General features: G+C 42.2%; 1 protein-coding gene across 4 annotated transcripts in view; it reads right to left on the bottom strand.

Moving 5' to 3' along the window:
• The window catches only part of slc12a7b (solute carrier family 12 member 7b), a 150,547-nt gene that overhangs the window by 25,682 nt on the left and 100,663 nt on the right, over window positions 1-24,202 (bottom strand). For 2 of the 4 annotated variants that reach the window (XM_060922449.1, XM_060922450.1), the window contains exons 13-23: window positions 22,922-23,040; window positions 22,364-22,462; window positions 18,961-19,080; window positions 18,696-18,800; window positions 13,789-13,957; window positions 9,723-9,918; window positions 6,394-6,560; window positions 6,120-6,251; window positions 5,902-6,009; window positions 4,485-4,601; window positions 677-852 (exon numbers count right to left, since the gene is read on the bottom strand). In XM_060922449.1, coding sequence (XP_060778432.1) covers window positions 677-852; window positions 4,485-4,601; window positions 5,902-6,009; window positions 6,120-6,251; window positions 6,394-6,560; window positions 9,723-9,918; window positions 13,789-13,957; window positions 18,696-18,800; window positions 18,961-19,080; window positions 22,364-22,462; window positions 22,922-23,040 — 1,508 coding nt within the window. The remainder of the gene's footprint in view (window positions 1-676; window positions 853-4,484; window positions 4,602-5,901; window positions 6,010-6,119; window positions 6,252-6,393; window positions 6,561-9,722; window positions 9,919-13,788; window positions 13,958-18,695; window positions 18,801-18,960; window positions 19,081-22,363; window positions 22,463-22,921; window positions 23,041-24,202) is intronic. The other 2 variants (XM_060922451.1, XM_060922452.1) reach the window with 1 other exon arrangement.

Genomic DNA, 24,202 nt, shown 5'->3' with positions numbered 1-24,202 from the left:
AGTTTGCCTGCAACCCTGTAGAAGAGGATAAGCGGCTACAGATAATGGATGGATGGATGACTTGTGAGGTTTGTAGTTGACCCTCCCTTATATTTCACATCAACATAACACGTGCCGCACGTTGCAATGTCCTTCGTGTCTTCTCGAAACCCAAAATGTAGCCAAACTTTCAATTTAAGATGAGACGAAGGATCTTTAAGCTTGGCTTCCGCCATTTTGGTGCCCAGCAACGGCGTTGCCATGTAAAGTGTCGGCTACTCTGATTGGACAAGAGCAAGGACCCAAACCAATCAAATTGCACATTTTATTTAGAAGCAAAGCTGTGCTCCATTCCGGCCGATCGCTTTATTGCATTGGTTTAACAATAAATGGTTACGTGGTAAAAGTGCGTTTATAAATCAGTAAAAATTGAAATTAAAAATGTCGCCGAATCGAACTGAAAATACAGCTACATGGATCGATAATCGGTACGGCAGGTATGAACTCGATTTTCGGTGCACTGTGGTTTATCGTTGCAGCCCTAACTAGAACATGAAGATTGCTCCAACTGATTCTCTTAACACTAGGCTAAGGCCACGAGCATAGTTTTGCTGTACTTGTACACAAATATAACCAATTCCCCCTTTAATATGTACTTTAACACAAAAAAATCCCTCAAACTGTGGTGTGTACTCACGGTTTCATGTTGAAAATATCCCGCACACCCACACCGGCGTTTTGCTCCCGGTTGCGATTGCGTTCACCAATAAACTTCTCTTTGGTCCAGGTCATGTGGACCCGGTCAGGAGTGGCATCAGCTTTGTCACTAATAGCAGCATGGGACGCTGTGTTCTTATCATGAATGAGCTGCGCCTGAGGAATCATCACAAGCAATAAATCAGTTCACATGGCTCAGAAAACATGAAAGCATCCTAGCCAACCCAAGGATATCCTCCCTGAGAAATGCTAAAGTCAGGTAATTTATATCCAAGGCTTCTCTTAAAACTTCAAATACAATAATAAACAGCACATACTGGCCTGTGAGAAAGGTATCTTTTTGTAAACTTTAGGCTCATGTAAGCTCACTGGCAGGGGTGCAGATCCGATGTCAGGATTGGGGGGGACACAAAAGTGATTTTTTTTTTTTGCCTGTATGCAACTCATACCATGCAACCATAAATCACAACTTCGTAGAGGCTCGCCACATCATTCAAAAAGTACTGCACAGGGAATCATTTGTCTGAAAATACATTTGTTTGTACAATTTTGAATAATTTAGGGGATTTTTATTGGGGGGGACAATTCATGTTTTTCAGAAATTGGGGGGGGGGGGGGGGGTCATGTCCCCCCCCCCCGTCATCTGCACCCATGCTCACTGGATTCAAAACGAAGTTAACATTCATCTTAGCAGCAGTTTGACACGATGTATAAATTAAAACACTTTTACAGATCACAAATTATAAGGAGTGTTTACTTTTGTGTTTTACTATTTCTGATTTGCAAGGTGGCTAACTCGTGCAACTCTTGCTAGCAAGAACAGTTGGCAACTGTAGCTAGCTAGCTAATCAACTTCTGGGCATGTTTATTCAACAAAAGCTTCAAATGTCCTTTATTTATACGAAGGGACATTACAGGTTTAGAGGACCTGTAACTATTTACAAAGACATAATCTAATTTAGTATTTGCTCATTTCTACAAACCGTGACTAGCATGGGGCTGAAATGCTGAGTCATTGCTAACATCACCACAAACCAAGATGGAGGATTTGGCTTTGTTGCTATTTTTCAGATCTCTCCTATTTTGTAATGACTTAAAATTTTAACGTACCTAATGAAAGTACAAGCTCCACCTAATACAATTTTGACCATGACTCTACTTTTAACTAGGGTGACCAGATTTCCCTAGTCTGAAACCGGGACACTTTTGAGCGCGACCATGCTCGTGCACGCACACCTTTTTTTTACATAAACGTGACACTCAGAGAGGTCCTCTTATCATTTTGTTGAAGCTCACATTTATCAACATCTCACATGAAATAAACAGGCATTTTGTTATCTAGTAGCATGGTGGTATACAGATCAGTTAAATTATGGTCAGACAACAGATTTTGTAATGGCTGAGAATAGGCCAGGCTATGTCCATAGGCCACATTTAAACTGATTTATTTCACCTGTTTGTGAGAACACCAAGAAGCATGCATATGCACATGTAGGCTATATCTCTAAAATTGTATGCACTATAGCATGAACTTAAAAAGTAGATATGTGACCTCAACATAGCCTAGGTTAGAATCAACCTTACTAACCATTCCCCACAACTGAATGAATAAAGCAAGAAGGTGTGTACAAAAGTGAACACTTTAATGGAAGGTGCAACAAGCTGTTCAACACAGCAATATGGCCAAACTGTCAGAATGGTATGTTAAACAGAAACAAAAAAGAGACAAGTGATTTGAGAATATATACTACGGAAGCCGAGAGAGGCCCTTCATATAATCCTTTTTTTTATTCACCTTGTTATCCCGAGATAACGACAATTTAATTCAGGATCTCGAGAAAACAACACAACTAATTCGAGATCTCGAGAAAACAAAACCGTTATTCCGAGATCTCGAGAAAACAAAACAATTATTTCATGATCTCGAGTAAACAGCTGAGAAATGGTTCATTCAGGTGCGCCAAGAGACTTGTGATATGCTGACTTTGGGGCTATTTCTCATTCTGTATAGACACAACTTTGGTCATTAGAAGGTCTGGAATAATCGATCACCTAATAAGGCAATATTTTGATCAGGGGTTGACACAGGGAGAGATTGCATTAAGTCTTTTAATAAGGGATAATTTCAAAATTATTCCGCGGCACCTCCACAGAAGACTGGCCCGGATTCGTCTCTACCGATGGAGATACAGTGATCCAGCTGAGATCATGAAATAACAGTTTTGTTTTCTCGAGATCTCGAATTAGTTGTGTTGTTTTCTCGAGATCCTGAATTAATTATGTCGTTATCTCGGGATAACAAGGTGAATAAAAAAAGATAATATGAAGGGCCTTTCGCGGCTTCCGTAAATATACACTCAAACAAAACAGCAATAAAGGAGGAGAGGGGCGACAGCCCGAGGAAAGCCCCCACAGGAGCGCACATCATTTGCAACATAGGCTACCCAACTCAGTACAAGAACAAAGCACTTACAGTGTGTGCAGTAGGCTTCGTGCGCATTGTTCTGTACCTCTCGGAGGAAGGGGTAGGTGCCCTGTAAATCTTTGGAAAAGGTACATTTTCTTTTCGGCATAATTGCTGCGGCATTACTGCTGCTAGACAAAGAGCATTCGTGCCAGTTAATGTTTATTTTATTGTTGCATGGCAACCCGTTCTGTTGTCTGGAATAATGTGGCTAAATAAACACCCATGCCACAGGGCCAGGGGGCAGTAACCAGGAAAGTTTGCGATTCCTGTCAATTCATCAAAATAGTAAATGCAGACATTTCTCCGCTAATGATTCCCACGCTGCTCAGTCGCAAACGTCGCGAGTGGCGAAAACCGGGACATATCCGTGTCCCGGCAGACTTTTGTCGGGACTCGGGACACACAACCCCAAATCGGGACTGTCCCAGTAAAACCGGGACGTCTGGTCACCCTACTTTTAACGACAATAACAAGCATTATTAGCATGCTTGAAATGTGCACACTGCAAAATATTAACAGGCTTTTGTTATTTTTTATTAGAATGTTTAGCCTCTTAAAATATTAAAACTTGTTCAATGAGCTCTATGATCAATGCTGGAACTTCACTTTAGTAAAATTTACATATTTTAGTACACTTGCTAACAAATTATAATGAATTATAAACCTTAAGCAATGGATAAACCAAAAACACAAACCAAACACAAACACAAATGTATACATAGTGGTGAACATGTGCTTCGTTTGAGTACCAAATGATCCATGCTGTATTACATGTAATACACATAAAAAGGTTATTTTGCTGTTTAGTTTTTGCATGTACTCTGCAAACTATTAATACGCATGATGAGGTGGTATTATACCAACAAGCTGGCATGCAGTTATGCATATCATTGGTGAACAAAAAGCAATGCACAGGTCAAAATACAAGCTTCCATTCGCTGCTTTTTGCTCGCGAAGTAAAGAGGACAGTCTGTGGTGAAGCTCTCGCTATGAGAAGGGTAGCAAATAATAAGGAGTGAAAGGAGAGAGGAAGAATATCTATATTCACAAGGGGTTCAGAAGGAGGTGGAGGCCACTGTGCATGGTGTCAGAGATTCATGCTTAATGGGAGGAGTCATGGAGATGGATAAACACACCATGGCAATTACAGAGCCATCATGTCACTTGATACCAAAGTGACAGAGAGCTCTATGTAAAGATTGAAGATTAAGAAGGTTTGTCTTTGATTATAACAAGCTCTCTGGACTTATTTGTGGCTCTGTAATTGTGAGTGTTGGATCCAGGGTGGTGTTATCGAGGGCACGGTTTTCATATTCGCTACCTCATTCTCCATTTCGTCCTCCAGTGCAGCACCTTGGTTACTTGAGCCCGAGCTCTGAGCCCGAGCATGGTTCTTCCTCCGAATGGAGCTACGAGATTCGTCAGTGATGCTCTGAATCTGAAGGGGGAAGTGCCCGTCCCCATAGCAGCAACAATATAAGACATGTCATATAGCTACATTATGGTGTGCAACAAGGATTCATGCTAGGTCTTCGAATGTTTTTAGACAGCTGATAATCAGATGCTGTTTTTGCATTTAAATGGATACATTAGGACCCAAGAGTAGATTTCTATGATGTCATACATTATTGATCAGGAGAACCTGAAAATGTACGTCCTGGTTTTTCACATACAATCACTATCACTATAGGTTCATTTTACAGCGCTTTGAAGAACAGCGAATTGGCAAGGCCAACCCAGAACTGTCTCAAAACACAATAGCATACTGTTATTCTTACATACATGGAGTTAAAGTCACCCTAAACTTCAAATGATTTTTCATTTCAATTAAAGTAGCATGAGTTTGTCGACTGGACAAATGAAAACAGTACTTTTAAAGATTCACTGCCTTCGAATATAAAATATAAATCTCATTAGAAATGGTGAGTACTGAACAAACAGAAAAGACTATCATGTTCCAATCTAGGCGGCACGGTGGTGTAGTGGTTAGTGCTGTCGCCTCACAGCAAGAAGGTCCGGGTTCGAGCCCCGTGGCCGGCGAGGGCCTTTCTGTGTGGAGTTTGCATGTTCTCCCCGTGTCTGCGTGGGTTTCCTCCGGGTGCTCCGGTTTCCCCCACAGTCCAAAGACATGCAGGTTAGGTTAACTGGTGACTCTAAATTGACTGTAGGTGTGAATGTGAGTGTGAATGGTTGTCTGTGTCTATGTGTCAGCCCTGTGATGACCTGGCGACTTGTCCAGGGTGTACCCCGCCTTTCGCCCGTAGTCAGCTGGGATAGGCTCCAGCTTGCCTGCGACCCTGTAGAACAGGATAAAGCGGCTACAGATAATGAGATGAGATGAGATGTTCCAATCTACAAATGCAGTCCATGTAATATTAAGGATAGTATATGAAGTCTTTATTTTAGTAGGGGAAGAGGTTGGGATGTGCGGATTTAAGGGCGTTTGCAATTGGAGTCAGTCGATTGACTCATCACGAGGGGATATTTCTGTGCCATTTTTATAGTAACTACTGAAAGCAACATAAAGCAATTCAATATTATTTGTTACTAATTATAGAAAATCATTATGGTCTACTTAAGTTTAAAGTGACTTTAGGCAATTAGAAAACTTAAAGAAAAAGAATAAAGATGATAAATCCTTGCATGCTAGCTTTACAATGAAATTTTTTGGTTGCTATGCAAATGTAATTATGACATTTCCATGTAACAAATTAAGGAAGCTCTTGCAAAAGCATTACCTCTCTCTCCCTCTCAGTCCGGGAGAGATGCATCTGCTTCAGCATCTGGGAGCGCTGCTCCATTACAAGGGTCTTCTCATAGGTAAAAGCCGAGATATCACTATCGTGCTGTTTTCATGAAAACACAGGAGAACACAAGTTTTTTTTTTTAAAGCAGCATTTATAATATGGCTATGATCAGATGAAACCAAGAGACAGCCATCAATAAGAAAGCTTACCATTTCGACAACCTCAACTTCAGCATCCAGCCGAAGGTGGTACAAGAACATCTGAAGGTCTTTCTTCATCTGGATGCTATTATCATCCAGCTGAGCTACGGTGAAGATACGCATCTTACACTTCCTCCACACCTGACAGAGACATGGAGAAAGAAAAGTAGAAGCAGAAGGAGCAGATAGACAGTGATTAATTCAAGCAAATGGGAAAAAAACACCATCATTGGTTAGTTAAGTTTAGTTTCAGATATCAGACTCAGATTTTTGTTTGGTGTACCTTGTGCTGGCGGAGCAAGAAAGGCAGCAGCATAAGCAGTCCTCCATCATGAACCACCCACCAAACATCTATGGTGCCTTCTCGTAGCCGCTCCTGGTGAGGGAAATTGTCTATGTTCTTAGCCACCATCAAAGCCTGATGAGCAGCTGTAGTCTCTCGCACAGTCTCTGAAGAAGACAGCAAGTGTTTTCAGGATGTTTACAGAAAAAAACTAAAAGGGCACTCGGTAGAGTGAAATCAAATCACTTGAACCTAAAGCTATACACCAAATTTCATCCAAATCCGTTCACTACTTTCTGACTTACACTGGGAAAAGACAACAAAATCCTGGATCCACATACATATCTGGATTGACATCAAAATCTAATTAATTGTTCCTTGAGCCATGGCTCACCTTTCCTCCAAATTTAATCAAAATCCGTTCATTAATACAACCCCGATTCCAAAAAAGTTGGGACAAAGTACAAATTGTAAATAAAAACGGAATGCAATGATGTGGAAGTTTCAAAATTCCATATTTTATTCAGAATAGAACATAGATGACATATCAAATGTTTAAACTGAGAAAATGTATCATTTAAAGAGAAAAATTAGGTGATTTTAAATTTCATGACAACAACACATCTCAAAAAAGTTGGGACAAGGCCATGTTTACCACTGTGAGACATCCCCTTTTCTCTTTACAACAGTCTGTAAACGTCTGGGGACTGAGGAGACAAGTTGCTCAAGTTTAGGGATAGGAATGTTAACCCATTCTTGTCTAATGTAGGATTCTAGTTGCTCAACTGTCTTAGGTCTTTTTTGTTGTATCTTCCGTTTTATGATGCGCCAAATGTTTTCTATGGGTGAAAGATCTGGACTGCAGGCTGGCCAGTTCAGTACCCGGACCCTTCTTCTACGCAGCCATGATGCTGTAATTGATGCAGTATGTGGTTTGGCATTGTCATGTTGGAAAATGCAAGGTCTTCCCTGAAAGAGACGTCGTCTGGATGGGAGCATATGTTGCTCTAGAACCTGGATATACCTTTCAGCATTGATGGTGTCTTTCCAGATGCATAAGCTGCCCATGCCACACGCACTAATGCAACCCCATACCATCAGAGATGCAGGCTTCTGAACTGAGCGCTGATAACTTGGGTCGTCCTTCTCCTCTTTAGTCCGAATGACACGGCGTCCCTGATTTCCATAAAGAACTTCAAATTTTGATTCGTCTGACCACAGAACAGTTTTCCACTTTGCCACAGTCCATTTTAAATGAGCCTTGGCCCAGAGAAGACGTCTGGGCTTCTGGATCATGTTTAGATACGGCTTCTTCTTTGAACTATAGAGTTTTAGCTGGCAACGGCGGATGGCACGGTGAATTGTGTTCACAGATAATGTTCTCTGGAAATATTCCTGAGCCCATTTTGTGATTTCCAATACAGAAGCATGCCTGTATGTGATGCAGTGCTGTCTAAGGGCCCGAAGATCACGGGCACCCAGTATGGTTTTCCGGCCTTGACCCTTACGCACAGAGATTCTTCCAGATTCTCTGAATCTTTTGATGATATTATGCACTGTAGATGATGATATGTTCAAACTCTTTGCAATTTTACACTGTCGAACTCCTTTCTGATATTGCTCCACTATTTGTCGGCGCAGAATTAGGGGGATTGGTGATCCTCTTCCCATCTTTACTTCTGAGAGCCGCTGCCACTCCAAGATGCTCTTTTTATACCTAGTCATGTTAATGACCTATTGCCAATTGACCTAATGAGTTGCAATTTGGTCCTCCAGCTGTTCCTTTTTTGTACCTTTAACTTTTCCAGCCTCTTATTGCCCCTGTCCCAACTTTTTGAGATGTGTTGCTGTCATGAAATTTCAAATGAGCCAATATTTGGCATGAAATTTCAAAATGTCTCACTTTCGACATTTGATATGTTGTCTATGTTCTATTGTGAATACAATATCAGCTTTTGAGATTTGTAAATTATTGCATTCCGTTTTTATTAACCCCGCCGACAGTAGTCGGAAGGGTTATTATTTTCACCTGCGTCAGTCTGTGTGTGTGTGTATCTGTCTGTCTGTCTGTGTGTCTGCAAGATATCTCAAGAACCAATGGATCGATTTGGACCAAATTTTGTACGTGTTGCCAATCACCCAGGAAGGAAACCATTAAATTTTGGAGGTCAAAGGTCAAGGTCATGGCAGAACTTCGAAATTTTCGCCCAATGTATTTTAATAGGGAAAAGGCGGGGTTTGCACTCGTTAGAGTGTCCCTGTCTAGTTTACAATTTGTACTTTGTCCCAACTTTTTTGGAATCGGGGTTGTATTTTAGTTGCGTTGGGAACAGACAAACAAATGGAGGTGAAACCATAACCTCCTCCAACAAAGTTGGCAGAGGTAATGCGAGAGCATTTTGTTATTTTGTTTGAATTTTGGGTTAAAGCTTCAGAACGTGTTGGGATTCCCATAGACTTTCTGTCTCTGTAAGCACCAAAAGGTGTGAAGATTTCTGTCTCTGTAGCCACACTTATCTTTTTTATCCATTTTTGACCATTTTAGAAATACTGCTCTCCCATTTCAATATTTTATGGACCTCACACCTCCAGTCACACACTGGAGACACCCCCCTACACCCCCAGATACACACACACACACACACACACACACACACACACACACACACAAACTGTCTTAGCCTGCTACAATTATTTTTGAGATCATGGTGAAATTGTTGTATAATTTAGCATGAATTTATGATTGTTATACTTGGGAGGTATTTTAACATCAAGCTCCTTTAAGCTGAGCCTAAGTACACTTTGAGTTTAAATGTTTCGAGGACCTCATGTATATGTGATCATCTTGTGTTCTCCACCACTGATTATCATTGTAAAGGTATTTTGCGTGACAAACAGACTCATCATTAAGTAGTAAAACCTTGAGAATGCCATTATGGCAAATGCTAGCATGTCTGCATTCTTTGGAAAAATAGCCAGAAATATGTTTTAGCCAATCAGGAGTCTGTGTTTCAAACAAAAAAGTCCTTGTACAATGATTTTAATAGGAGCTGCTATTTTGTTCTGGGGCAGTCCTGGGGCGGTCCTAGGGTGGGTCTCCCAAAAAGGGACCCGACTTAAAAACTAATGGAAGAAACTTAGACTTCAGTGCTTTTCTGGGAATCACTCACACTTCCATTGTTTCTGTGCAATAAAAGTGTTTAAGGCAACTTCTTTCATGTAAGTATATTTTTGGCTACTTTTAAGGTGCAGACTTCCACAACAGTAACTAGAAATAATCTTGACCAATAAATAAATAAATAAATAAATACATATTTTGAGATGCAAACCGATGAAGTTCTTCCATAAGAGAGGGTCGTTGGACTGTTTCCAGGAATTCGGCCATGCCATCAACACTGTGTTGTGCTTCATGCCCCCAAGACCGGCTGACTGGATTAGGTGTGAGATGCCATCACGCATGTTGGATGTCACCACCACGTGACAGAAGCCCTTGGTCTTTTCTGCAGTCATGGCTAATTTGATGTTCTGTGCAAGTACAAAAAAAACAAAAAACCCAAAACGTAAGTTATCTTATCAGAATATCTGTACCTTGTCTCACTTGTCTTTATTGCCTCACATTAAGTACTGTTTGTTCTGTGATAAGAACAGAAGAATAAACTGATATTATGAAAAGGAATGAACACTTGGAGGCATGTTGTTCTTGTGAAATAATCAACAAAGTGGTGGTGCAAAAAGGGAAGCTACCCTTAGGACCCTGAAGGAGATTATTTTCCCATAACAGGTCCCAAAATGTTGTATAGCTCAGATACCAAAGTAATTTCCCAGTGCTAACAATAGTTTATGCATTAAAGATGCATGGTTAGCACTGTCGCCTCACAGCAAGAAGGTTCTACGTTCGAGCCAAGCGGCTGACAGGGGCCTTTCTGTGTGGAGTTTGCATGTTCTCCCAGTGTCTGTGTTTCCTCCGGGTGCTCCAGTTTCCCCCACAGTCCAAAGACATGCAGTTAGGCTACAGTAATTGGTGGCTCTAAATTGACCGTAGGTGTGAATGTGAGTGTGAATGGTTGTTTGTCTCTATGCCCATGTTTACATTAGACCGTATCAGCGGATCATCAGATTAACGTTTTTAAAACGATTAGTGTGCACACAGCAACACCAATACACGATTTGCGTGCACACAGCAACACCAATACACGAATACGCTCGGCTCCGCAGGCATCCTGCGCTCCAAATCACTCCGCCCTGAACAGCGAGTGCCCTCTGGAGGGTGCGCACTCCGGCCCTGCGCAGCTCACACAGCGCACGAGTGAAGTGCACGAGCCACGATTCGGGACTGAGCCGCTGTGTGTGTGATCCCAGCGCATATCACTTACCACTTGCAAGTGGAAGGATGGCAAGCCTAAAGACAATCATAACTACACAATGGGCAGTATTTGCATCAGTATTTGCAGTATTTTCATACTTTTATACTCTTTAATGAAAGGTGATACAAGGCGAAAGTCCGCGCCGTTTTTCAGCAGTCGCGTCACATGACCAACGCCAACGAATCAGGAAGGTGGATGTCACAGTGACGTTGGCCAATGACGACGCCAGCTAGAGCTCAGCACAGCGTATTCGCGTATTCTGAATGTTTACACAGCACCGGAGCTGACACGATCTGGATTGAATACGTGGACCCTGGCGGATTCCCGTTTCCCGGCGTTTCCAGGCGGTTTAATGTAAACGGACAGTGCATCCGCGAAGAAAACGAGACAGATACGGTCTGATGTAAACTTGGCCTATGTGTCAGCCCTGCGATGACCTGGCGACTTGTCCAGGGTGTAGCCCGCCTCTCACCCATAGTCAGATGGGATAGGCTCCAGCTTGCCCGCGACCCTGCACAGGATAAGTGTTTACAGATAATGTATGTATGTATGCATGTATGTATGTATGTATGTATATTTTATCCATTTACAGTCATGTTTAATCTTGCAGAAGATCAAAGCCAGTTAATAAGACCAATTGCAATTGTAGCTGGTCAGGTGACTGAGAAACTGAAAAGTGCAGCTCCTCTCTCCTGAAGACTTTCCCATGTTGGAAAACTTACAGTTAAGAAAAGTTACAGCTTTACTGCTGGCTATTACAATGCACAGACACTCTTTCCATAAATACTAAAAAAATCCTTCACCACATCAACAAATACACACTTTTTAAATCCATTTATGGCTCCATTATGATTATTATTATTATTGATCCATGCCATGATGTGTTGTCCATCGTCTGTCTGTCATCCATCCACGTTTCACGAAAATCGCTTCTTCTCTCTCAGTTCTTCACCAATTTTTATTCTTTTTGGCAGGAAGGTAGATCTGCCTGGGGTCCATATGGCTTCTACCCAAATTTGCATAATTGCAATTGATAATGAAGATATGGAGTAATTAAGCCCAAACGAGCAGTTTCCACACAAATTGCTCCTTCTCCAATTTTGATTCTTTCTGGTATGAAGGTAGGGGTACCTAGGGTGCATATAACTTCTACCCAGATTTGCTTCATTACAATTATTAATGAAGTTATGGACTAATTAAGCCTTAATGAGCAGTTCAACAAAAATCACTTCTTCTCGATCAATTCCTCGCCGTTTTGGATTCTTCCTGGCAAATAGGTAGGAATTCTTAGGGTGTATATCGCTTGTATATAGTGTATATAGCTTGCAACATTTATTGCGCAAGGTGGCCCACTTTAGATCGCTTCTTCTGGACTAGATGGGGCCGGAGTGAGCTACGCCGTCATTGACGGTCTTGTCAGTATCTGCGATACAAATCCGTATCTAAGTTGTTACTGTCAAATTACCATTAGGAAAAGCACATTATTATAAATATATGATTCGAATTACAACCAGGACTACTGTACAGAAGAGCTGTGCTGCTAGTGCAAAGTAATCAACACATTCTGACCACTGAATTGAAAATAGAACAGAATTCACTGTGTATAAGACACTCTATAGCTTTAGATAAGCCAAAAAAACCCAACAGTATTAAAGAAACATGGGGTTTCATGGTATTAAAGAAATATGGTGTTTGAAATTCCATAAAAAACACCTGCGACTTAGTTGTTAGATGAGCAGACCTCAACACATCTAATCACCTGATTACAGCTACATTTCTACTTAGTGCCACTAGATGTCAGTATCCTCTTCTTCTGCATATTTGATTTGGCATAGGTTTTTACACCTGATACCCTTCCTGATGCAACCCTCCCCAATCTATCCAGACTTGGGACTGGCACTAAGGTGGTGTTTACATTAGACCGTATCCGTCTCGTTTTCGTTGCGGATGCACTGTCCGTGCACATTAAAACGCCGGGAAACGACTCCACAGGCGGAACAACTTGAATCCGCCAGGGCCCACGTATTCAACCCAGTTCGTATCTGATCCGGTGCTGTGTAAACATTGAGGAACGCGGAAACGCTGTGCTGAGCTCTAGCTGACGTCGTTATTGGACAACGTCACTGTGACATCCACCTTCCTGATTCGCTGGCGTTGGGATCACACACACAGCGGCTCAGTCCCGAATCACTGCTCGTGCGCTTCACTCGCGTGCTCTGTGAGCTGCGCAGGGCCGGAGTGCGCACCCTCCAGAGGGCACTCGCTGTTCAGGGCGGAGTGATTTGGAGCGCAGGAGGAAGCGCTGAGCCGCACTGAGGTTTATTTACACATTTCAACTTATTTACCTCCTTCAGGCGCTTAAACTCAGTGAGAACATGAACATCACAGCCAGGTGTGTTTATCTGCTGGAGAAGGTGTTCGCTTGCCACCCTTCCACTTGCAAGTGGTGAGTGACTTGCGCATGCCCGATATGCACTGGGATCATGTGACGTGCCGTCTAATTAGTCATGTGATTAGCGTATTGGCGTTGCTGTGTGCACGCGAATCGTTTTAAAAACGTTAATCTGATGATCCGCTGATACGGTCTAATGTAAACACCACCTAAGTATGCACTGACTTGCGCAACCCAGCGGCTGGGTATTTTACCTAACCTGCATGTCTTTGAACTGTGGGAGGAAACCGGAGCACCCGGAGGAAACCTGGACAAACACACGGAGAACATGCAAATGGGACACAGAAAGGCCCTCATCAGCCATGAGCTTCGAACCCAGAATCTTCTTGCTTTGAGGTGATCGTGCTAACCACGACACCACCGTGCTGTCCACTAGATGTCAATGTCTCCTCATGACACTTCAAGCTTCTACAAATTGAATTCTGTGGCCTACATGACATTTTCCTCCTGCTATAATACACTGTACCACAAATGAAATTAATCTCAATTTATCAGATAACAAAAGTAGCATGGTAGTTCAATCTTATAGCTGTGTTGCTTAATGCATGCAGCCATCATTGTGTAGAGGTGTGATCTTACTTGCTCGGCTTGCTTGGCTTCTGTCTCCTTGGTGAGGTATGTACCTTCCAGCACAGAGCCCACAATAGTGAGCCCTTTACCTGCCTTTAGCTGTGTGGTGAAGGAGAGGAGACGAGGGTGCATCACGCTCAACTCCGAGTCTAGTTTCAACAGCACCAGCAGCTGAGGTCTTAAACATAAGAGCAGAGGAGAAATAAGTGACGTACAGCAAACTTCAGTTCTCAATTATTTCTCTGAGGTTTTATTGTGCATGTATTCTTATATAAGCTTCTTATAAGAGGCTTATATAAAATGGGCCTAAGATCTGCTGCTGTAATCATAAAGACTTCACTGTGCTTATCCTAGGATTGTTATTTGCAATACGCTCAGACTCAACATCCTTTCTGAGCACATCTTTATAGCACACAGGTGCAGAAGAATTATGATTTATAACCCCAGTCTATGGGGAAAGTTAGAAAGTTTCCAGGTAAGGAACATCTTAAAGGAGAACTGAAGTCATTTTTAAACTTGCTTTATTTCTTAATTAACGTGTTATTCAATTACGTTTTCGGTTTTAGTAACCTTATAACATGACTCATATTGAGATTAAATATTATACTTATCGGCCTATTCGGTTTTTAGCCATGTTGAATTTAGTTCGTTTGGTCCACGGCAGGCGTCGCTTATCCGCGCGATCTTCATGAGACTTGTGCGAGACTTCGAAACGTGAAGTGTCAGCCAGGTGTCAGTGCCGCCATTTTGAAAACTGTTTTCCAAATGAAATATTGCACAAAAGTGACTTTAAATGACGATTACTGCCTACTTTTTTCAAACTTTCCTGATTGCTATCAAAACAAGCAAAACTTCCGGCTTGATTACATCAGCATTCGAAAGAGGGCGCGCGCGTCTTTTGACAACATCGGCAGATGTTGGTCACTTTGATTTCTGCTGTACGTTTTACTTCCGTCCTATGATGTCTCACACAGGTCTCAACAAGTCTCGTTTATGGCCATTGCTTGACATATGGACTGATATATTCTCATCTCATCTCATTATCTCTAGCCGCTTTATCCTGTTCTACCGGGTCGCAGGCAAGCTGGAGCCTATCCCAGCTGACTACAGGCGAAAGGCGGGGTACACCCTGGACAAGTCGCCAGGTCATCACAGGGCTGACACAGACACATACCCCTTTTCCACCAAATCAGTTCCAGGGCTGGTTCGGAGCCAGTGCTGGTGCTGGTTCACAACTCGTTCAACTTGCGAGCCAGCTGAGAACCAGTTTGCTTTTCCATAGCTCGCGGAGCTACGTCATTACATCGCTGTATACGTCATTACGTCGCTGTATACGTCATTACGTCCCTGTATACATCAGTTACGTCGCTACGTTTGCATAAACCTTGGCACGAATATTGAAGCAAAAACAACACGGAAGCAGCAGCAACAACAACAATAATAATAAATGACTTCGCGTTTGTACAGCTGCTGCTTCTCGTCGCTTAAAAATGGCGATCTTTCACGGTCGTTATTGTTGTTGGTCTTAACAACTCCGCCCCCCCCCGCTGACGTAAGCGGTTCTTTCCTCTGGCCCAGCAGAGAGTTGGTGCTAGCCTGGAACTGGTTTTTCTGGCCCCAGAGCCAGTTCTTTGTCAGTGGAAACAGAAAACCCGGTTCCAAACTAAGCACTGGCCCCGAACCAGCCCTGGAACTGCTTTGGTGGAAAAGGGGCAACAGACAACCATTCACACTCAATTTAGAGTCACCAGTTAACCTAACCTGCATGTCTTTGGACTGTGGGGGAAACCAGAGCACCCGGAGGAAACCCACACGGACAACATGCAAACTCTGCACAGAAAGGCCCTCACTGGCCACGGGACTTGAACCCGGACCTTCTTGTTGTGAGGCGACAGCGCTAACCACTACACCACCGTGCTGCCCAGACTGATATTACATAGCATACTTCAACCACTCATAACTTGCTATAGCAGTGACAAAATAGCTATCAAAAATGCATTCCTACATTTAATAAAATGAGAGAAATAGAATTCTCTTATCTCATCTCATTATCTCTAGCCGCTTTATCCTGTTCTACAGGGTCGCAGGCAAGCTGGAAAAATTGGCCTTCAGTTCCCCTTTAAAGAATCACCTCTGCTGCCTCTATTGTAGCTCTATTAGGAACAGAATCAAGAACTATTATCAGCTCTTGAAATGCAAATAAGCTGGTTGTCAATGAGGTGGTTTCCCTGAATGGTCCATTGCTGTGTCTTTTGCTCGAGGAACTGTAGAGGAACATTATTTAGGTATTTAATTTGAACCTAAGCAGGTTGTGGTGGATCTCGAGCCTATCCCAAGAACAAGATGGAAGAAGTCACCCTGGAAAGGATGGTAATCCAACACATGTCACCATTCTTACCCATGATTACACACCAGGGGCAATCATATACCCAATATACCTGCATGTTTTTTGAAGAAAGTATCCCAGATAACCATGCAAAGACACAGAGTACATGTGAAAGTTTGCACAAGCAGTAACCTGTGCTCAGGATCGAACCAAGGACCCTGGAGCTAAGAGGCAGCAATGCTGTGCATCGCATCACTGTGCTGTCCTATTTTTTGTACAAAGGTCCTTTATTTTTGACAGTGAAAATAATTCTGCTCTTCTTGTTTTTAACCACATGAATTTCACAAGCTGATACTTATCAAACGTCACATTCTTCTACGATAACACCAGTTTATATACAAAGATTACACTGTTGTCAGTGTCGTTCTTCATACACAGGGTTCTCCAGAAAATCTGAAGTAGCCAGCTAAAAAAAAGTATTTGGTGGCAGTGGAATTTGCAGTGGCAAAGCCGCCGCGGTGCACCAAAGGCGTGCTAATGCTAGGGGGGTCTAGGGGTATGCCCCGCCCAGAAAATTTTGAAATTTACGTGCCTTCTGGTGCATTCTGAGCTAGTAAATGATTAACCATTTCCCTGTAAAATACTTGCAAAATACGTATGAAATTTCCCTCTAGATGTGTGTGTGCTTGGCTTTCTCAGTTACCCTCTGTAGTACGCTGCCTGGCTCTGGAACATAACTACATACGCTACAGCGTGGTCATGTGGTCCGGCTCAGCCAATCAGAGCACGAGAATCGATCAACAAATATGGCATCGCTTCCGGTCATGCTTGACCCGAATCGAAGACAATGTCACAGTGGAATAATTAGATTTGCAGCAAATTATGAACAAAGGAGACAATATAAATCACCTGAACACTGAAAGGCAAGTTTTCTTTTTTTTCTGGGATCAAGTAGCCGGCGCAGACCATCTGTGTAGGCAGAGAAAACCACCAGTGCTTGTGGACATCCCTGATGTATCTTTTTTGCTCTTCTACATGGAGTCAATAGGGTTAAGGGTCTTGCCAAAACACCCTACAGTGGCAGATTGGCATTGCTGGAGTTCAAACCCCCAACCCTCTAATCAGTAACCCAGAGCCTTAAAGTGCATATCCTGGACCAATTTCGGGTTTTTTATATGAAAGTATGTCCCTTTACACACTCATCCAGAAGGGTAATTTTGCACAAGGCCATCTGTCTACAGCAGAAAAAAATAAAATAACAAAACGCATCTGGAAAAATCCCAAGGGAGTCTGGAGCCAGATTCGTGACGTTACCAGTGAAAGCGCCAGCAGGCTGCGCGAACTTTACACGGTTTCAGTGCACAGCCTGTGTAGACCAAGCGCTCCCATTTCTCTCTCATTGTCCGGTCTTTTGGGAAACGATGAGTACTAATCCCATCAAGATTGGTGTTGCTACACCCTCCTACGATACATCTGTTAACCATTTTAATAATTACGCGATAACGTTGAAGAAATTTGCAGAAAACCACCAGGTCGTTTTCTCATAAACAAACCAGCGCTGACGTAGGATTCAGAAGGAGGCGTCCCGCACGTGACGTCACGAAAATCAATGTTTGCGGGGAAATCCAAATGCCAAGTTTTTTTAAAGATATTTTTGTTGGGCTTTTTGCACCTTTATTGGATAGGACAGTGTAGAGACAGGAAGTGAGCGGGAGAGAGAGATGGGGAGGGATCGGAAAATGACCTGGGGCCGGAATCGAGCCCAGGTCCCTGGATTTATAGTACGGCGCCTTATCCACCTGAGCCATGACGCCCCCCCCCAATGCCAAGTTTTTTCAGAGGCGGACCAATTCGCCTCAAATGGCTTGATTTCAACTGAATTTTTCTGGTATTGCGCAAGGTAAAAAAATTGCAGAAAATGCAAAATGTGACAGATATTTGACCAAAGTTTAATATAAAATAGGAGAATTACATTGATCATTTACCCGTGATATGCAGTTTAACCCTTTGAGCCACCGCTGCTCCTACCAGTGTATTTACTCTATAAATATGTAACGATCCTCAAGGTTTGGAAAGCACATCGGTTAAATACTCTTGAGTTGGAACAGTAAAAGTAATAGCGTTTTATTAAAACCTGCTACGTAGGTCAGCAAATTTAATCTGTCTGCATGGACACGCTGGCATCAAGCCACGTAAAGATGCTTAAGCAGGAATGACAGTGCAGAAGGGTATTGGTTTTGTATCAACACATGACATTCTTCCCGCTCGGACAGATGGCACTATGAGTTCTTGTTTTCTTGGCATCAGCTTACAGCAACCCTTGGATAGTTGGACTGAAAAGGAGGAAGAGATTTGGCCTCAACATTTTCAACAACAGTCTGCTAAGGGTTGGATGAATTGCTGTCAGGGCAGGTAATTTATTCAGTGTGGGATTACCAAGGTCTTGAGGCAAATCAGATAGTAATTGTTTTTGGATTATACAAGTGAGAAATGAGGACACTAATCTGACTAGCGGAGTAAAGACAAATCAGATTAAAATATTTCTCCATATAAATTTTAGAATATTATATAGAGAGACTGGAATTCTCACCTCCAGTTTTTAGTGTGTGGTGGTGCTTCCTCCAGCCGAATGAGAGCATAACGAGCTGCATTGAGCGACAGTCCACGGATGCCATCACCCCACTCCTTTTCAGCACTGTAGACACACAAATGCACATATATTGGAGCCAGAGATTAGTTGTTTACTTTTAATGCTTTAGAAAAGCAAATCAGCTTATACGCCTACACACGCAGTGCTGTTGATCTGGACATGGTCGGTCACACCTGTGCTTACAGTCAAATTAAGCTGAGCTTACCCTCTGTATTCGATGTATTTGTAGATACAGCCAGCGATGACCATGGCCACCAGGGCATAGTACCAAGAGGAAATAAACATTAGGGCAAGACACAGGCTCATTCCTAGGAAAGACAGCGTCCTGTTGGATAAAAGGGAGACATAAGAGCTTGTCTTCAACTGAAAGAAAGAACTCGGTTATTTTGTTGGGGTTACTTTAAAAAAAAATGCTAAATGGCCACCTACCAGGACCTGTTTTTATAACATTTTTAGTATAAATACAGAGATGATTATATAAAATCGCACATGGTGATTGGTTAAGAAATTCAGACTATTTCTCGATAATCACCTCGAGCAACTCGGCAAAATGGCGGCCAAGCACTTTGTCACCGTAAGTAAGGAAGAATTACAAATTGGAAAAGAAAATGCTGTTTCTAAAAACACTAAAGATGTTATGACATTTGGTCTAAAATTATTCAAAGGTAAGGTGGAATTGCGATTTATTTTATCCATTTCAAAACAAAGTATTTTATGCGAGTCGGTGTAGCTATATATAGCTAGCCCACTGTTAAACCTACCGTACCTGTTTGCCAGGCAACTATGAATCATTAACTGTTATTCCACGAAATCAAGTCGTACATGAGCTGATAGCCGACGATGTACGTAGCGCCAAGTTGGCTATAAGCCATGTACAATGAGATTGAGTGGAATAACAGTTTTATTTTGTCCACATTCATTGAATTTGAGAAACAGAACATTTTTCTCATCTCATCTCATTATCTCTAGCCGCTTTATCCTGTTCTACAGGGTCGCAGGCAAGCTGGAGCCTATCCCAGCTGACTACGGATGAAAGGCGGGGTACACCCTGGACAAGTCGCCAGGTCATCACAGGGCTGACACATAGACACAGACAACCATTCACACTCACATTCACACCTACGCTCAATTTAGAGTCACCAGTTAACCTAACCTGCATGTCTTTGGGGGAAACCGGAGCACCCGGAGGAAACCCACGCGGACATGGGGAGAACATGCAAACTCCACACAGAAAGGCCCTCGCTGGCCACGGGGCTCGAACCCGGACCTTCTTGCTGTGTGGCGACAGTGCTAACCACTACACCACCGTGCCGCCCCAGAACATTTTTATATTTACTTTTTGCAAATTCGATCAATAAAAACTTTATACAAAACATCCGACAAAATCATTTCTGCTTAGAATGTAAACAAACCGGCGAAATGACAGGAGCAATTTGTGAAAAATGCAAGAATAATAATTCTTGAAAAATAAAAATACATATGTTCTTACCATCACATACTTTGATTCCATACTTTGTTGCGCTTTTTTGTGGTTTTGTTTTCAAGTAGAGTTTTTATTTCATCCTCGGTTGATTCAGCAACACACTCCACCAGTTTGGTTTTCTCTACTCTCGGTATATGAGCTGATAGCCAATCAGAGTGCGCGATTGCTCATATCCAGTGAATGTGGAAAGAATAATAGCAAATATCAGTCTGTCAGTGTTAAACTTTGTGTTGACAGGGACTCAATTAATTGGGTAAAAATATTGCTGAATGCAGGAAACAATTTTCCGTACAGATTTATTTTATGAACATGATTATTAATGAACAATTCAAATATCAGGCTCATTATTTTTTGTGTATGATAGCGCCAAAGAGCTTGTTATTCCTTACATTTCCACTCAAGAAAACCTTCATTAATAAAACTTTCATTCGATTGAAGTTCTGAACCTTGGGTCTATGCCATATATTAAAGTGCATATTCTGGACCAATTTCGTTTTTTTTATATGAAAGTATGTCCCTTTACACACTCATCCAGAAGGGTAATTTTGCACAAGGCCATCTGTCTACAGCAGAAAAAATAAAATAACAAAACACGTCTGGAAAAATCCCAAGGGAGTCTGGAGCCAGATTCGTAACGTTATCTGCGGAAGCGCCAGCAGGCTGCGAGAGCTTTGCGCAGTTTCAGTGCACAGCCTGTGTAGACCAAGTGCTCCCATTTCTCTCTCATTGTCCGGTCTTTTGGAAAACGATGAGTACTAATCCCATCATGATTGGTGTTGCTACACCCTCCTACGATACATCTGTTAACCATTTTAATAATTACGCGATAACGTTGAAGAAATTTGCAGAAAACCACCAGGTCGTTTTCTCATAAACAAACCCGCGCTGACGTAGGATTCAGAGGGAGGCGTCCCGCACGCGACGTCACGAAAATCAATGTTTGCCGGGAAATCCAAATGCCAAGTTTTTTCAGAGGTGGACCAATTCGCCTCAAATGGCTTGATTTCAACTGAATTTTTCTGGTATTGCGCAAGGTAAACAAAATTGCAGAAAATGCAAAATGTGACAGATATTTGACCAAAGTTTAATATAAAATAGGAGAATTACATTGATCTTGCTCCTGAATTTACCCGTGATATGCACTTTAAGGGTTGACATACAGCTTGATGCCAAATCTGTCCATGATTTATCCACAAACAGACAGCTATTCCATAATAAGATTTACATTCTATTCAGAAATGCAGCTGTTAATGAGTTAAAAAGTATTTTAAAAGGAGTGTATGTACTATTTAAGAGCCTTCCAGTCGACATGCTGATCAGGTTTTGTCAGCAACCTTGATACCTTCTACTGATACTATACGTCTCACAAATTGCCTTTTAGCAGAAACAAAAAAGCAGAGCTGAAAAGCTCTACTTTCTATCTGGGGGGCAGAGCTAATTTCTGGGTTGGAAAAATACAAATAGAAGCCAATAATGAAGAAACTAACCAGATTAATTCCATATCGATATTCCAAACTGCAGTTTTTCCACGGTATCTTTGAAATAATATGAGTAGTACAGGTCTTGAAACACTTTGAAACATTACATATGGCACCTTTAACACTTGATGAATTTGCCCACACTTCATCATATCCCTTATAATCTCAGAGGGTTGTTTGTATTTGCATGAGGGAACAGCACTAGAGCCTAGTGTGACCAGAATATGACTTGGTAATGAGATTTATGCAGCAGGCTTGGAGGAAAGGGGAGTGGCCAGAGACAAGGCATCCCTCAACTCTGAAGCGATGCCAGTTGGCAGGCTGTGTGCCTTTAGCCCTAAAGAACCTCCTCCTCCTGTGCAGTGGAACTGCTCTGATACGTCATCAAGGACCAATGTGTGTATCCTCCAAGAGCGTGTCCTCAGAGAGATCTGAGACTCTGTAAATGAAGTACCTCCTAGGAGCTGAGCAGGTTTCCATGCCTGGCTGCCATGATGATCAAAACAACTATCAGAGGTCACTGACCCCGGGGAAGCTCATTAGCTCTTGTTCATTTGCTTTACTTGGATAATCTAAAAAACAGGACCTACGCTGATAATGGACCAACACAATCCAGCATGAGTGATGTCTGTTCGACTTTTGCTCACCAGTGATAGTACTTAAAGCGGGGCCGCCAGTTAGGGGTGCGCAAGAGGGTCTGAAGAGCACAGGCCAAGTTCACAAACAGATAACACATCAAGAAGAACCTAGAAGACAGATACACATAAAAACACAGTGCATCTGTTAAAAAAAAACTCATAAAACAGCTTTCATAAACAACCAAGAAAGCGAGGTAAAGATAGGTGAGCAGGAAGGAAAGAGGTATAATGACCAAGAGGTTGTTAGGGGGTTTGAGAGTCAGTAAAGTTATTATCATCATTAAAGCTGGTGAGGGACTGCAGTCAGACATGGGGATAAGGGAGTTCAGGTTGAATTAGATGAAAGAGAAAGGGAGATAAAAGCATATAGGTGTCCTAGTGAGAAAATAGCAGAAAATGGAGGACAAAAACGAAGGCTCAATGAAATAGCATCGAGAAAAACATTTGTGAAAAGGAGTGAGAAAGTCACAAATGATCACAATTATATGACTAATATAAGCAAGTACTATTATGGCATTAGAAATGAACAGATGAGAAAAAGAGCAATGGAAAGACAGCTCAACTCACATGGACAAGATGGGAGCCACAGCGTCCAGTGAGGCGATGAGAATGCCGATTTCACAGATACCAGCAGTAAGCAGCAAAGCCCATGTAGGTTCTCCATTCGCTTTTCCATGCCCAAACACCTGAAACCAGGACCATTAATGTGACATTCTGTACTGTGCAAAAGTCTTAGGCACATATAAAGAAATGCTGGAAACCAAAAATGGTTTAACCCCTTGGCTGCCACCCACAATTAATTGTAATGTGCCGGGCATATACAACTCTGATTCCAAAAAAGTTGGGACAAAGTACAAATACGGAATGCAATGATGTGGAAGTTTCAAAATTCCATATTTTATTCAGAATAGAACATAGATGACATATCAAATGTTTAAACTGAGAAAATGTATCATTTAAAGAGAAAAATTAGGTGATTTTAAATTTCATGACAACAACACATCTCAAAAAAGTTGGGACAAGGCCATGTTTACCACTGTGAGACATCCCCTTTTCTCTTTACAACAGTCTGTAAACGTCTGGGGACTGAGGAGACAAGTTGCTCAAGTTTAGGGATAGGAATGTTAATCCATTCTTGTCTACTGTAATGTAGGATTTTAGTTGCTCAACTGTCTTAGGTCTTTTTTGTCGTATCTTCCGTTTTATGATGCGCCAAATGTTTTCTATGGGTGAAAGATCTGGACTGCAGGCTGGCCAGTTCAGTACCCGGACCCTTCTTCTACGCAGCCATGATGCTGTAATTGATGCAGTATGTGGTTTGGCATTGTCATGTTGGAAAATGCAAGGTCTTCCCTGAAAGAGACGTCGTCTGGATGGGAGCATATGTTGCTCTAGAACCTGGATATACCTTTCAGCATTGATGGTGTCTTTCCAGATGTGTAAGCTGCCCATGCCACACACACTAATGCAACCCCATACCAGCAGAAATGCAGGCTTCTGAACTGAGCGCTGATAACAACTTGGGTCGTCCTTCTCCTCTTTAGTCCGAATGACATGGCGTCCCTGATTTCCATAAAGAACTTCAAATTTTGATTCGTCTGACCACAGAATAGTTTTCCACTTTGCCACAGTCCATTTTAAATGAGCCTTGGCCCAGAGAAGACGTCTGCGGTTCTGGATCATGTTTAGATACGGCTTCTTCTTTGAACTATAGAGTTTTAGCTGGCAACGGCGGATGGCACGGTGAATTGTGTTCACAGATAATGTTCTCTGGAAATATTCCTGAGCCCATTTTGTGATTTCCAATACAGAAGCATGCCTGTATGTGATGCAGTGCCGTCTAAGGGC

This window comes from Neoarius graeffei, chromosome 5 (assembly GCF_027579695.1).
Source record: "Neoarius graeffei isolate fNeoGra1 chromosome 5, fNeoGra1.pri, whole genome shotgun sequence".
Lineage (NCBI taxonomy): Eukaryota > Metazoa > Chordata > Actinopteri > Siluriformes > Ariidae > Neoarius > Neoarius graeffei.
The sequence above is the reverse complement of the archived record's forward strand: the minus strand, read 5'-3'. Positions and strand labels throughout refer to the sequence as shown.